Genomic DNA, 15,596 nt, shown 5'->3' with positions numbered 1-15,596 from the left:
TAGGGACATCAACTCTTACATATTTTCTCTTCAAGTGTCTGTCTTGAATATCTAAAGTAGTGCTTTGGGTGGAAAAATATATAGAAATATAATGAAATATAAATATAAAAGGGCTATGTCTGTAATTTTAAATTTCCTAGTAGTCACATTAAAAAGCAAAAGAAATGGGTGACTTTTTAACAAATAGTTTTATTGATACATATTAATAAAGCATAAATCCATCCGAAGTGTACAATCAGTGGTATTCAGTATAATCACAGTTGTGCATTCATCACTTAAATCATTTTTAGAGAATTTTCATTATTCCAATAATAGTAATAAAAAACATAAACAAAACTCATCACCTCTCAATCTGTCTGCTTCTGCTGTCCTATATAGTTGTTATTCTGTTTCCTTCTCTCTAGTTTGTGTTTATATATTGTAGAAACAGTCTTATACATTCAGTATCACCCATAATTGTGTTTTACATGAGGTTTCACTCTGTTACAGTCCCATGTTAAATTTTGTAGCTTTCCTTCTAGTAATTTACATGATCTTAGACTACTTACCCTTTCAGACACTGTCATACTCATATAATAGCTCTGCTAGTTACAAACATTGCAATGTGCTTTCACTATTTCTATCATTTCCGAAGATTTACCAATTCTGCACATATTAGCCCTCAGCTTTCTACTGTCTAACCTCATTTTATTTTCTGGTGACCCAAATTCTAATTATTAACTCTGTGAGTTTACACGGTATATTTAGTCGTTCATAATAGCACAGTCATACAGTTTTTGTCCTTTTGTGTCTGGCTTGCTTCACTCAACACAATGTCCTCCAGGTTTACCCATGCTGTCATGTGCTTCACTACTTCATTTCTTCTTACAGCTGCCTAATATTCCGTTGTGTGTATACACCACAATTTGTTAATCCATTCGTCAGTTGATGGATACTTGGGTTGCTTCCAACTTTTGACAATGGTGAAAAACACCGCTATGAAATCAGTGTGCAGATGTCTATTCATGATGGGTGACATGAATATATTTTACTTAATCCAGATTAAGTAATGCTATTAGAGCATGTCAAAACATCAGCATCTTAGGTGATAGGTAAATACTAAAGTAATACCAATTAGTAATACCAATTAGTTGCCCGTGTTCATTAATTTTTAAACAAGTTTGTACCCTTTCTGGAGAGTAGGAATATAAAGGAATAGTAAGAGCTTCAGTCACTGCTACAACCTGAGTGCATTCTGATCCTGGCTCTACAACCTGGACTAGCTATTTAATGCCTCTGAGCTTCAGTTTAGACAATTACGAGATGGGGTTTAACACTAATTGTTGTGATAAGGAATAATTGAATTTTACCATGTAAACTAATTAGATTACTGCCTGCTGTGAACATTAGCACTAAGCAGGACAAAGCTGAACTGGTCTAGGACATACAAGAGGACCAAGGAGCACTAGGTGGTAGCACTGAGGTCATGTTTTCAGGCCACTGGGTCTCCCAACCATGCTCCATAGTCACCCCCTGCTCAGCTGTTCTTAAGTCCCACAGATGATTTTTTTCTTAGTCTGGGGCACTGTCTCAGGCAGGTAATTTGATATTTCTTACTCTATCTGGCCTTCGAGAGTGGAGGAAGTTGATACAAATTACACGACTTTGTTGGTTTTAAATTGGGTTCACATTGACCATGCTGTACCTCAATAAAAATGTGCCCTTGCGGGGGGGAGGGGGGCAAACAAAGGGAAATCATTGAACTCCACCAGCTCTGGACCGCCCTGAGCTCATGGTGCTCAGAGTCTAGGCACAGGTATGAGCGCAGTAGGATGGGGAGGTCAGGAGCAGCATAAAAGGAGAACATGTATATGTAATGATAACAACTAGTTTTTACCATGATTATTCATAGTGTAATTCAGGTGATCATTGCAGCTACTCCATGAGATGCCCCTTGCTTTTTAGACTTTTCTCCTATTAGTGATTCCTCAAATGCCATAAGACATTTTTGGCCCATGCTCCTCATATGCATTTATTTTCCCTAGGTTTTTTCTCTGTGGGTAATCCCATGACTAGCACCTCTTTGACCCTGATACCCACCTCTTCCCTCCCTCCCATAGTCCCACGCCCTTGTATACTCCTAAGCTTTTCGTCTACTTTAATGCCCTGATGAACTTCTATCCTCAGATGGGATTTCTCCCATTTGTACCCTTTTAAAGGACTCATCTGTGCCTGAATCTTACCGATTTTGCTGTTGATTGTCTTTAGATAAAGTCATGATGTTGAGGACAGGGCTCTGAGCCCTATAGGATGCTGGAAACATTAGTTTCAATGCCAGACCTACATGTTAGAAGACATTTGATCTTATGAAGTCACTTAACATTTCTACTTCATAATTGAAGAATATGCTTTACTTAACCCAGGGTTTTCTGATGAGGGATAAAGCAAGCAAGAAAAAGTGATTTCTAATTTGCAACTGGCTAAAAAAGTGTTGGTTATGAAACTATTGCCTTTCCTTATAGTGGTCTTTATTGGATTGCTCTGGGCAGGTGCACATTTGGGATAGAAGGGCTCTGAAGAACAGGAATGTTGGGAGGGGAAAGTGTCTGCACAGTAAATCCTATCTTTGATCTTGGAGCCTGGCTATTGGGGAACAATGCCAGGATGATAGCAAAGAGACCTGAAAAAGCCCATAAGAAAGCTCATCTGTGGAGGGGTGAGAAGATTCTAGCTTTATTTACTCACCAAAAGTTTTCAAGAACCTGCATGCCAGACATTGGGCTGAGAGCTAAGAATACAATAGGGAACAAAAACAAAGCCTCTGACCTCATGGAGCTTGCATTCTACTGGTAGGACCCAGACAAGGATATATTTGGTGGTGATAAGAAGAAAAATAAAGCATTTAAGTATATCAGAGTGATGGTGTAGGTTGCTGTGCTTTTGATAAACTAGACGGAGCAGACTCTTCTGTTTACGGAACATATAAGGAGAGAGTTGAATGTGACGTGAAAGAGTAAATCAAGGTGAAGGATCTTCCTTCCAGAAGGAACAAGTGCAAAAATGGTGAGACAACAGTGTATTTGGTGTATTTCAACATTGAGGATGTATTTGGATGAATTGAGAAAAGATCAGACAGATGGCAGCTCGCACAGAGTTCTCCAGGACTTTAGCTTATCCCTCTGTCCAGTCGAAGTAAAAGGAAATAACAATCATTGCTCGAGTAAGGGTGGAAAATTGGTGTCTAATACTAGCTTGGATAAAGTGTTTGAAAATAGAATGGGAAGCCCTTGTTACCCTAGGTGCCTGACCTCTTTTTCTTAGACAGTCAGTGTCCCTTTTTTTCCTCCCCCCTTTTTTTACTCTTTTTCTGTTTGTTCATTTACCTAGAATTTTGTAAACAGGAAGCATCTCCAAAGTCAAGGCAGGTCAGGCAGAAGCCAGAAGATAACAGCAATGACTTCTGCAGTACTGGTGGACATTCGAGATGAGGTGACCTGCCCCATCTGTCTGGACCTCCTGATGGAACCCCTGAGCATAGACTGTGGCCACAGCTTCTGCCAAGCCTGCATCACAGGGAACAGCAAGCAATCACAGATCAGCCAAGAAGGGGAAAGCAGCTGTCCTGTGTGCCGGACCAGCTACCAGCCTGACAACCTCCGGCCTAATCGGCACTTGGCCAACATAGTGGAGAGACTCAGGGAGGTGGTGCTAGGCCCAGGGAGGCAGTCGAAGTTAATTCTTTGTGCACAACATGGAGAGAAACTCCAGCTCTTCTGTAAGGAGGATGGGAAGGTCATTTGCTGGCTTTGTGAGCGGTCTCAGGAGCACCGTGGTCATCACACATTCCTCATGGAAGAAGTTGCTCAGGAGTACCAGGTGGGAATCCAAGATGGAAGGAATATGAGGAGGAACAGAGTCTTGTCTGGATATTTTGACTTTTCATTCTGTTCTAATCTAACTTCTTTGTGGTCATTCCATTACCTGAAGGATGATCTTAGGAAATGCCCTCTTGGCCAAGAGTAATCTTTCTTTCTTACTACACAAATCAGTTCTGCATAGCCTTTTGAGCTATGGGGATTAAAGGGGTGTGGGGGGCAAGGTGGATTGAGTATGGAGGATATGCTGGCAGTGAGAGTAGAGGATCACACTCTTCTGGGAGGAAAGAGCATCAGCCTGTTCTTGGTGGTTTCCATCTCCAGAGTAAGATTTGGCCTTCTCTATTTTCAATACCAGGACAGGACAGATCTCCTCTTTGGCCAGCATAATCTCTACCACATTCATTCCATTACTTGGCCCTAAGACAATCTAAAGCTTGGTTCAGCTTGGCCCTGCTTGACTTGATGTTTCTCTTCTAGGAAAAGTTCCAGAAATCTCTGAAGAAACTGAGGAAAGAGCAGCAGGATACTGAGAATCTACAAGCTGTTATCAGAGAGAAGAAGACATCCTGGAAGGTCAGAGAGGTTCTTCCTGATGGTGTCTTGGCACAAAAATCAGGGTTCCTGGTAGCCAACATTTATTCCTGATATCATGGGGAGAAGAGCTTCCCTTTGGCAGCCCTCCACTGCATAACCCTTGGGGAAAGAGGGAAAGAGGGTTAGATAATGACCATATCAAAATGAACCCAGGTTTTTGGAGACAATCAAATAGGATGGATGACCAGAGGTGGACTGTAATTGCTAACTCAGAACCTCATTCCACAGTTTCAAAGCCTGAGGCCACTTCAGAAAGACAAGTTAGGCAAAGGCCAAAAATTTCTACCTCAGAACTCAAAGTTGGTGCAGAGGTGTGAAGGACCAGGGAGATTTCCTGGAATCTAAACCTAATTCAAAAATCACAGCCTGTATCAAGGAGGCCTAGAGAAGGCAGCCTGGGACCTATGGTTTTAGGAAAAACTGAAGGGAGAATAGAGGGAAAGAACAGCTTCCATAGGTCTTAACTCCTTGATTTCCTCCTCTCACTAAGATCTGGTCCAGGAAAGCAGTGGTGAACTTGGCCTTACAACTGTATTGAAGAGATCCTCAAACCAGCATACTCACAACTTCTTTTGCTTCCCTGTTCTGAAGAATCAGATGGAACCTGAGAGACACAGGATCCAGTCACAGTTTAATCAATTGAGAAGCATCCTGGACAAAGAGGAGCAGCGGGAACTGAAGAAGCTGGAGAAGGAAGAAAGGAAAGGGCTTAACATTATAGAGGAGGCTGAAGATGAATTGGTTCAGCAGAGCCAGTCTCTGAGAGAGCTCATCTCAGATCTGGAGCACCGGTGCCAGGGGTCTACAATGGAGCTGCTACAGGTAAGACTCATGAAGGAGGCCCTGAAATGAGATTCAAGGAAAAGGGAAACATCCCTTCTAGGACCCAGGACTGATATTCTGATAGGGACATGAGAGAAGTTTCTTCAGAGTCTATCAACTGTATAGAAGTCATGAAGTAAAGTTTCAAAATATAAATGCTATGGGGACATCCTATTTTTATTTACAAAGAGTGGTCCCAGAGTTTATTCAGTACTGTGGAGAAGATGTATTATATCCAGTGATACTCTACAGGAGTGTTTCTCAGTGATATTTAGACCAGATAATTCTTTTGTTGTGGGCAGCTCTGTACGTTGCCCTATAGGATGTTTAACAGTGTCCTTGGCCTTTGCAGATGCCAGTAGCATGACCCCAGGTGTGGCAACCGAGGGGCATCACATGCCACCACTCGCCCCTACCTGATTCCCCCATTGAGAACCACTTTTTTTTTTCTTTAGACACCTGTTGTCTCTGATACTATGTTGGGAATTTAACAGAAACCCTTCACCCAGCTTAGTTACTGGCAAACGCATGCCACACTCAAGTTTTTATAGAAACTTTCCAGAAATGACCTTTGTTTTTATTCTTTTCTCTGGACAGAAACATTTTAACATGTTGTAATAGATGTTTGAACAGGTTTTTGGAGCATGAAGAAGGCTGGGCTCTGGTCTTTGTATGTTTACAAGGAGGGTGAAAGAGAGTTTTGAGGAAGAAGCTTAAACTGAGGTTTCATGGTGTGACTATGAAATTTAGGCATAAAGTATCTTGTGATATTCTGGAAACCTTCAAGGAAAATAAGTCCCCTATTTTCTGTTTGTGTGCCTTCTCTCCTTTCATTCTTCCTTTGCTGGTAAAATTAATTTTTCTTACTCTTGGATTTAGTATTATGGCAATGAAGTAATTATTTTCTACCTACGGGAGTTTTTCCTCATTCTCTACCTCTTGCATTGCATCATCTTTTAATTCTTCTTAGATTATCTGATATTTTTTCCTTCACTTCTTGGTGTTTACTCCTTCACAGGCTATTCTTCAAGAAGAAAAACTATTTCTTAAAAGCAAAGGATTCATCTGTTTATGTTGCCAATTTAGGCTCTTCTCTAGAGTCCTGCATTCGTTATTATGGCTGCCTAATGGATATTTTAACTTGATTGTTGTCTCACATTGTTTTTACAATCTGAGCTTTTGAACTCTCCCATCACAGATGTATTCTTTTTCTTTTTCATATATGCAGAAGTAACATTGTTACCCAGTAAGATGAAATAGCCAGATGTAAGCATGGAGCTTTAAGTTTCATAGTGTGAACCCTGAGAAGAAAGCCACCGTAAGAGGAATAACCAGGAAATGGCATACTGATCAATTGAGCTCCTAGTCCACCCATGCCTTAACTTTCATATTTTCTTTCTATAAGTTAACAAGTCTGCCATCCCCACTGCTTTTCTTGCTCAAACCAGTTTGAGTTGTGTTTCTATCAAAGGCAATCCAAACACCTTCTGTATAGAAAAAATCATTATTTGTGTATTTTTAGACCAAACTGTTGGACTTTTGTTCAGGGTCATTAAAGTGTATACAGCTAGAGTTAGGGACACCAATTAGGAGGCAGTTTGGCATTTCTGCTCAAACAAATGAGGCCAGCGGTGGCAGCAGTGAAGGTAGACGGCCAATCATTAAGAGAAGTTAAAAATGTGAAATGGACTGGCTTTGTCAAAATGGACTGACCGGGTGAGTATATGGTAATTTTTAGGGTCTTCCTTTGTCTAAATTTGGTGACTGAGTATTATCACTAAGGTAGATGGAGGTTAAGAGAAGAGACGGTTACAGGAATGGTATGTTTTAAACACCTTGAGTTTGTGGTGTTTGTGGCTCATTTGGAGGGAAACAAATTAATCTCCTAGGATCTTACAAGAGAGGATCTGAGCAGAAGTACAGACTAGAAAAACATACACATGTGGTGGGGGGGAGCAGGGCAGTTGAAGATGGAAATAGATGAAGTCTGCAAAGGCAGAGGAAAGAGTTATAGGATGAAAGGTTTAAGAACCAGTTGTACTAGCTTGTTTCCCCATCAACCACAATGCGTTTCTTAAAGACGAGAACTGTGACTTAACTATCTGAGATCTCCAGGTCTAGGCATAATGTCTGGCAAATAGTAGTTTCCATACAAACATAACATAATACAACACACATCCATATAGAGTTGTAAAAATAAAGGTACTAATGAATTAATGAAATCATTTCCAACATTCCTGCCTTGGTTCTCTTGGACAGCATGCCTTTCTGCTATTGTGTGGCTCTTTATTGGACCTTCTTTATTTCCATCATCTCATGGGTTGTGGGATTGTGATGAGGAACATGGGTGGGATTTAATTAGAGGGGAGGCCTTATTATTCCTTGACTTAACCTGTCTTTTTCTTCCCTAGGATGTGAGTGATGTCACAACAAGGTATGTATCAGAATAGGTGGTGATTCCCCTGTATTATCAAGTGATTCCAGTACCCATATCATTATTTTGTGGTTAGTGGAATAGAAAAAAAAAAAATCACAGGGCAGGAAAGATTCAAGACTGTGGTGTTGCTTACCATATGAGACTTTTGAGATCCCAGAAATAAAAGAAATAGACTGACTTCTATGGTAGAAGAATTTGGGTGATGGGAGTTCTCGAATTGAGGGCTGTAGTACTGTTAAGAAAAAGTACTGTAGTGTCAATGACTGCCCAGGTCCCATATGCCCAGGTCCACGTGACTCTTCTTTCACAAACTGTCTCTTTCTAGCTCTGATTCCAGTAGTATATAGCTACCTGAAAATACACAGGGATTTTCTTTGCCCTGTGCATATTCCCCAAGTCTGAAATCAACTCTTGTGATAGTGAGTAAGCTTGCCTTACTTCCTTAGCTTTAGAACCGTCCGGGCTATGATACCTAGTTCTCAGATTTCCATCTTTCTTAATTTCAGTAAAAAACATAGACCTGAGGTCTCAAGAAGGGTGGCTTTGACCCTGCAACAAAGATGTGTTCTCTTCTCTACCACACACTCTAGAATCCCATCAGGGAAGGATACATCTCAGTTGCCCTCCTACTTGGTATCTTCAGCCTCCCACACACACATGAAATTTGGAACCTATTCTCCCTTCTGAAGTCATTACTCTCATTTTGGAGGTGAGGATATCTCCTGTCTCCAGCTGGTGAAACCTTCCCAAAAATAGTGACTTCTAAGATGCCATTCTAAAAGCTTCCTGCTCTGAGTCTCTGGGGGAGACTCTAGGGCCCAAGCAGACTCTTCAGAAGGAAGGTTTTGATTTGATTCCAACAACTATTCCTGGTCTTCTGCCTCTTGACACAGATAACACCAGCCCTTCAGGTCAGACTCTCAAAGATGGCACTATTTTAAATACTTTATATATTAGGGTAGTGCAAAGGTGATTGTGGTTTTGGACCTTGAATTTTAAATAATTATAACTAGGCACAAATGCGTCTTTATTAATCAAAATAGAAGCCATTACAATCAACACATCTTTGCCAATGAGAAATAAGTTTGCTTATTCCTGTAGTGTAAAAACCCACGCTTCAGGATTTGATGGACTCTTAGAAAGTATTTTCTGCATCCTGCTGGCTGTGGAAGCATTTTCCCTGCAAAAAGTTTGTTGAGATGCTTGAAGACGTGGTAGTTAGTTGGTGAGAGCTCAGGTGAATATGGTGGATGAGGCAAAACGTCATAGCCCAATTCGTTGAACTTTTGAAGTGTTGGTTGTGCAACATGCGGTCATGGAGAAAAATTGGGCCTTTTCTGTTGACCAATGCTGGCTGTAGGGGTTGCAGTTTTCAGTACATCTCATCAATTAGCTGAGCAGATGTAATGGTTTTGCCAGGATTCAGAAAGCTGTAGTGGGTCAAACTGGCAGCAGACCACCAGTGACCATGACCTGTTTTGGTGCAAGTTTGCCTTTGAGGAGTGCTTTGAGGGCTTATTCTCGGTCCAACCACTGAGCTGGTCATTGCCAATTGCATAAAATGCACTTTCCGTCACATGTCACAACCTGATTGAGAAATGGTTTGTGGTTGTGTAAAATAAGAGAAGACGACATTTCAAAATGATTTCTTTGATTTTTGGTCAGCTCATGAGGCACCCACTTATCGAGCTTTTTCACCTTTCCAGTGTGCTTCAAATGCCAAACAACCATAGAATAGTTGAAACTGAATTATTTGGCAACTTCTTGTATAGTTTTCAGAGGATCAGCTTCAGTGATTGCTCTCAGTTGGTCCTTGTCAATTTCCGATGTTTCTCATCTTCAAGGCTTATGTCTCCTTTGCAAAATTTCTTGAACTACGTTCAGTAGCAGTTCCTGGCCAAATGCATTGTTGATATTGCGAATTGTGTCTGCTGCTTTATGACCCATTTTGAACTCAAATAAGAAAATCACTCGAAATTGCTTTTTGTCTAACATCATTTCCATAGTCTAAAATAAGTATAAAATAAACAGCAAGTAATAAGTCATTAACCAAAAAACATAAAGCAAGAAATGCACATTAAAATGATGTATAACATAACTACTTTTATTCAAGAATGTATTCCAATATCAAATGGCAAATTTCAAAATGCAAAAACTGCAATTACTTTTGCACCAGCCTAATATTTTTTTAGAGGTAGCCTAAGTTTTTACAGACATTATTTTATTTAATCTCTTACTATCTCTAGAATGTAGTGAGAGAAAATTATTGTATTTTACAAAAGGGGGAAAAAAATGAAGCTTTGAGAGATTAAGTTTTACTAAAGTTTGCAAAGATGGCGAGAAGCTAATTTTGAGTCCAGGTCTTTGTCTCCAATCCCAGGACTCTTTGTAAAATACTATTATGCTTATTCAGGAAAGTGTTGAGGTTCATCAATGGGTCTAGGTGACAGGAGAGATGGAGGAGCCATAGAGACCCAAGGTGAACAGTGCGGGGTTCATAAGTTCTGTCCTCCCTAGGAGTGAGTTCTGGACCCTGAAGAAGCCTAAAGCTCTTCCCAGCAAGCTGAGGAGTGCATTTCGAGTCCCAGATCTGAAAAAGATGCTGCGAGTGTTTAGAGGTGAGAAAAGGGGAAAGCCTGTAAGTGGGATTACTGTAGTGGTGAGAAATAAATAGGATAGAGGGCATAGCCATAGTTGACCCGTGGAAAGAGGAGAGAAGAGGCAGGCTAGAGAGGAAGGGGATGTAGTGTGCTGAAGATGCAGCTTATATTTAAGGGGAAATGGAAATGGCCCGTTCATATCCTCACAGAATACCCTGCCCCACCCCCCAGTCCCATAAGCGGTGAGATAACAAGAGCCCTAAGACCTTTGGTTCTATCAACATTGACTCTTTACCATTACAGAGCTGACAGATGTCCAGAGCTACTGGGGTAAGTAGAAGTCACGGCCTCTGGGATAACATGTTCTGATCCCCTTTACTTAAGTTCCTCCGCAAACATACCACACACACTCTCTAGTATGAGATGCCGATACGCACGCCCCAACCCCTCAACACATGGTTACAATTCCAGTCACTTCCTGTGTCCCCATCTCTCATGTAAGGCCCATGTGCCCATTCTTCTTTGGTGATATTTTACGTTTCCCTACAGTGGACGTGACTCTGAATCCACACACGGCTAATTTAAATCTCATCCTGTCTAAAAACCGGAGACAGGTGAGATTTGTGGGTCCTAAGATGTCTGAGCCATACACTCCGAAAGAGCATTTTGCCTCTAGCGTCCTGGGCTCCCAGCACTTCTCCTCAGGAAAGCGTTACTGGGAGGTCGATGTGGCCAAGAAGACTGCCTGGGTCCTAGGGGTGTGCAGTGAATCCGTGGGAGCTCCATTACCATTCAACCAGTATGCTGGCAGTCAGCATGCTCACTCCAGATTTCGCCCTCAGGGTGGATACTGGGTGATTGGGTTACAGCATAAACATGAATATAGAGCCTATGAGGACACCGCCTCTTCCCTGATCCTCTCCATCCCAGTACCCCCTCGCCGCATTGGGATTTTCTTAGACTACGAGGCTGGCACTGTCTCCTTTTATAATGTCACAAACCATGGCTTTCCCATCTACACCTTCTCTAAATATTATTTCCCTACTCCACTTTGTCCATATTTTAATCCTTGCACCTGCGTAGTCCCGATGACCCTGCGTCGCCCGAGCTCTTGAACATTCCACCTCTGAGCAGTGCCCTTTGCTCTGAAGCTTGTCTGCACCCGAGTCTCCTCTTGGACCTTCTGTTTTTCTGCGTTCTCATTCCTTTCCTTTTGAACGTTTGCCCCATATGGATGCACCTGGTAGTGACAGTATCCTTGACTAATGACAGATGTCGAGGTGGGGAGAAGGGGCTTTCAATATTTTACCTTTAAGCATGATATTTGGTGTATGTTTTGTTGTTATGATGCATGGAACCAAATTTAGGAAATTCTCTTCTGTTTTACTAATGGAAAATTGAATTTGAACCTATGCTTTCTCTGTAGTTATTGAGGTAATGTGACTTTTTTTTTATTCTATTCATGTGGCCAAATATATTGATTTGTTTCAAATGTTAAATCTACCACAAATTCCTGAAATAAACCCTTATTATTCTTTACATACAAAGCTGGATTTGATTGTTAATATGTTTAGGTTTTTCTTCCGTCTGTTTATGAAAGAAATTGGCCTATAATTTTACATTCTTATAACGTCTTCATCAGATTTTACAAAATGCAATAATGAGCAAGGAAATTTCTGCGTTTGAGAACATATAGGATTGAATACTAAAAATGAAACACTGTAATGTTAATCTTGGTGGCTTTAAAGCCGAATTCAAGAGATTCCAAATTCAGTCCCTGCTACAACCTGTCTGGATCTTTAAAATTTAAGGGTAGTTATTGAAAACCAGAAAAAGAAGGTATATCTTCCAAATGAATTGAAGTACAAAAATGGAAGGAAGAGGTAAATCATCAATTCAATACAAAGTCAAAATGGGGGAAAAACACAAAGAGACAATATGATGAACATAAAGCATTTTTAGGAACACAATGATTTCTACCAGCTTCCCCACAATGATTTTTTCTTCTTTTTATGTCCAAACACAAACAGCTAGTAAATGAGCTGCTATAACTTTGGTAGAGAGGTGTATTATGTTTTTTTGAGCCTATGGTAAAACAAATTATGAGGTAGATGAGAGTGAACATCAGGGGGGAAACTAGAGTAGTTGTCTAATATGGTAACTATGAGCCACGTGGCTATTGAGCAATTTAAATGTGAGTAGTGAGAATTGAGATATACTGTACGTTTTAAATATACACCAGATTTTAAAGACTCATCCAAAAAATGTTAAATATCTCTTTAATAACTTTTACATTGATTGTTGAAATGATATTTTGGATATAGGGATTAAATAAGATATATTATTAAATTAATTTTACCTATTTTACTCATTTAATATGGCTTTTAGAAAATTTCAAATTATATATGGGACTACATTTTATTTCTTCTGGACAGCTCTGAACTAGAGCCTGTAATTCAGATTTTGTCCTTAAGGAAGTCCTAATATAAGAGCCGGTGGGCCAGGGTGCAAAGGGGGCTTCAAGGCAGATGTGTCCATCTCTACTTGGATACCCCCTCCTTCCCATCACTCCCTGAGGCATTTTTATAGAAAAAGGTAATGACAGTGAGAAGACATTCTCAACGTATCTTCAAGGCAGCATTTTGAAAAATCATAGAAAGGGATCTTGGCAAAAGAATGTTACTCCTTCTTCTTGGACACTTGAAGCCCTTTCAGGGTTTGAGAAAATACTGTTCATCCTCAGGGTCCATCTTCTGTGTCTGTAGTGAGAGATTAGTAAAAGCCCAGCGCTAGTTTACTCTAGGCCTAAGGCTTCCATCTGGGAAGAACAAATTTGCAGAAGCCCGGAGGCCAAATGGACACTTCCCATTCTGATCTCACTTTGGGAGAAATATGAAAGAAGGTAGAGCAGGAAGACTGTGCCCATGGCTGGTACAAATTGTGCGGATGAGAGCTACTGATAAATGAGAATCTGCCTAAGTAATTATCCTCTTCCCATTTGTTTTCCTATGCAATAAGTACTAGGCAAAAGGAGTGGGTCCAGCACTCAACCTTTAGAGTAAACCTTAGGTAAGTTCACTTGGAGAACCTGAAGAGGTATTCAGTGAATTCCCTTTTATTGATGAAATCCAAAGAACTTGCTGCAGTTCTACAGGTGAGACTCAGGGAAGGCTGCCCAAGCTGAGACTTGAAGCATTATCAGGGATCCTTGGAATGGGTTTGCAGCCCTGACTTGCAGTTTTGGGATAGAGCACTTCAGGCCTTAGCATTTTTGGCATTTTTGGTATGATGTATCAGAGTAAGATAAATGACTATGAAAATAAATCCCAAAGTATATAAAGGATGAACTACTGAAGAAATGTCTTTCTAGTTCATGTAAAGTAACCTGAGTGTAACTAGAGATTAGTGACACTGTTTGTGAGTGTGGTGGTTTAAAGCTGTATGTAGCCCAGAAAGGCATGCTCTTAAATTTAATCCATTCCTGTGAATGTAAATGTATTTTAACTACTTAAAAGGACCTTTTGCTGAGGTTACTTCAGTTAAGGCATGGCCCAGGGTGGGTCTTAATGCTCTTACTGAAGTCCTTTATGAGAGAAAGAAATTCAGACAAAGAGAGAAAGCCACTGAAGGAAGAACCTGAAAGCAGCAATGCTGCAGTAAGTCAGCAATCAGTTGCCTCAAAGGAAAGGCAGCGCAGAACTTTACGAAATAAAGGACAGAGAAAAAGACACGAGAAGAGATGGAACCGGGGCACTCACAGCTTCTGGAACTGGGAGCCTCAACCCTAGTTTCCACATCCTATTTATTTTATTTGGAAACTAACGAGCAGCTGTTTGCTATGAGAAAGCAACATCATCTACAATAATATGAAGCAATTGCAACATCTACAATAAGGTAACATTTACAATAACAGGAAGCAATTGCAACATCTACAATAAGGTAGCATTTATAATAACAGGAAGCAATTGCAACATCATCTACAATAACAGGAAGCAACAAATAAGTAAGCCAGTTTCCCACAACACAACAAAACCTGGAAAGAAGGGAGAGGCCAGCAGATGCCACCATGTGCCCTGCCACTTGGCAGAGGAGTCAAGGATGGCTAGCATGCAGTCTTTGAGAAGAAACCATTGCCTCAATGCCTTGTACAATTTTCTCAGTCTCAAAATTGCATGCTAATTCCCATTGTTAAGCAAAGCCATTTCATGATATCTTCTTTCATCAACTTAGCAATCTAAAACTGTGAAAGGTTTCCTTCATCTTGTGGCTCAGCCATCCCTTAGGTCAGGGATTCTTAACAAGGGGCCAGTAAGCTTGACTTGAAATTCAAGTGCTTGCTTTGGCAGCACATAGACTAAAACTGGAACGATACAGAGAATATTAGCATGGCCCCTGTGCAAGGATGACATGCAAATTTGTAAAGTGTTCCATATTTTTATAAAGTTTTATTGATTTTTGAGGGAAAAAAAGATTCAAAAAACATTATTCTTGGGATGTGTTGCTGTAGGTGTGATATATTTATTAATTACTACAGTGTAGTGTGGGCTTGGAAAGTGGTCCATGGTTTTCAACAGACTGGCAAAGGGGTCTGTGGAACAAAAAAGGGTAAGAACTCCTGCCTTAGGGTATTATCATCGACAGGACCAAGTCAGTAGAAGGACAAAGAAAACTTTGGGGAGACATTTGGGCTTCTTAAATCCTTGGTTCTTAGATAGGATTCACATTTCAGCTCACTTTCTTTTGCAGAGAATAGTTATGTGGCCACACCTAGCCACAAGGAAAACTAACAGTATCTAACCATGTGCAATTATGTACAATCAAATTTCAAGGGAAGGAGAAAAGCAGATTTTGATGGAGACCTAGTGGTCAAGAAGTTCCTAGACTACTTATAACTTCTCTCCATTACAGTACCCATATCTCTCTTTTCCATGGTTCATTCCATGCTAAAACCTAAAGTTCATGAAGAAAAAGAGAATAATATTTTTAAAGTGAAAGGATATATTTTTCCCTTACATATAATAAAATTGATATGCAGTAAAATTGCACATATTTAAAGTGCAGCTTGACACAGACAAGTTGACGTATATACCTATGAAACCATCACTACCATCAAAATAACATGTTTACCATTTCTAAAATTTTTTCATGATTTTTTTTGTTTTTGTTTTTTTTGGAAGTACACGGGCTGGGGAACCTGGGACCTCATGTGTCGGGCACTCAACCACTAAGCCACATCAGCTCCCCTGAGTTAGTTTTTTCGTTTGTTTTGCTTGTTTGTTTTTGTGT

General features: G+C 40.4%; 1 protein-coding gene and 1 non-coding gene across 2 annotated transcripts in view; both read left to right on the top strand.

Moving 5' to 3' along the window:
- The first annotated feature begins 3,413 nt into the window (after positions 1–3,413).
- The window catches only part of LOC101412266 (tripartite motif-containing protein 5), a 57,127-nt gene continuing 44,944 nt past the window's right edge, over positions 3,414–15,596 (top strand). The window contains exons 1-7 of the mRNA XM_071218363.1: positions 3,414–3,855; positions 4,335–4,430; positions 5,043–5,273; positions 7,685–7,707; positions 10,228–10,328; positions 10,614–10,640; positions 10,860–11,417. Of these exons, the coding sequence (XP_071074464.1) occupies positions 3,433–3,855; positions 4,335–4,430; positions 5,043–5,273; positions 7,685–7,707; positions 10,228–10,328; positions 10,614–10,640; positions 10,860–11,417 (1,459 nt within the window). The 5' untranslated portion in view covers positions 3,414–3,432. The remainder of the gene's footprint in view (positions 3,856–4,334; positions 4,431–5,042; positions 5,274–7,684; positions 7,708–10,227; positions 10,329–10,613; positions 10,641–10,859; positions 11,418–15,596) is intronic.
- Positions 14,641–14,747, top strand: LOC111767333 (U6 spliceosomal RNA). Its single transcript, XR_002799182.2, has one exon. It is a non-coding gene; the product is annotated as a U6 spliceosomal RNA (small nuclear RNA).

This window comes from Dasypus novemcinctus, chromosome 10 (genome assembly GCF_030445035.2).
Source record: "Dasypus novemcinctus isolate mDasNov1 chromosome 10, mDasNov1.1.hap2, whole genome shotgun sequence".
Classification (NCBI taxonomy): domain Eukaryota; kingdom Metazoa; phylum Chordata; class Mammalia; order Cingulata; family Dasypodidae; genus Dasypus; species Dasypus novemcinctus.
Note: the sequence above shows the minus strand (reverse complement) of the source record. Positions and strands in the feature narration are given on the sequence as shown.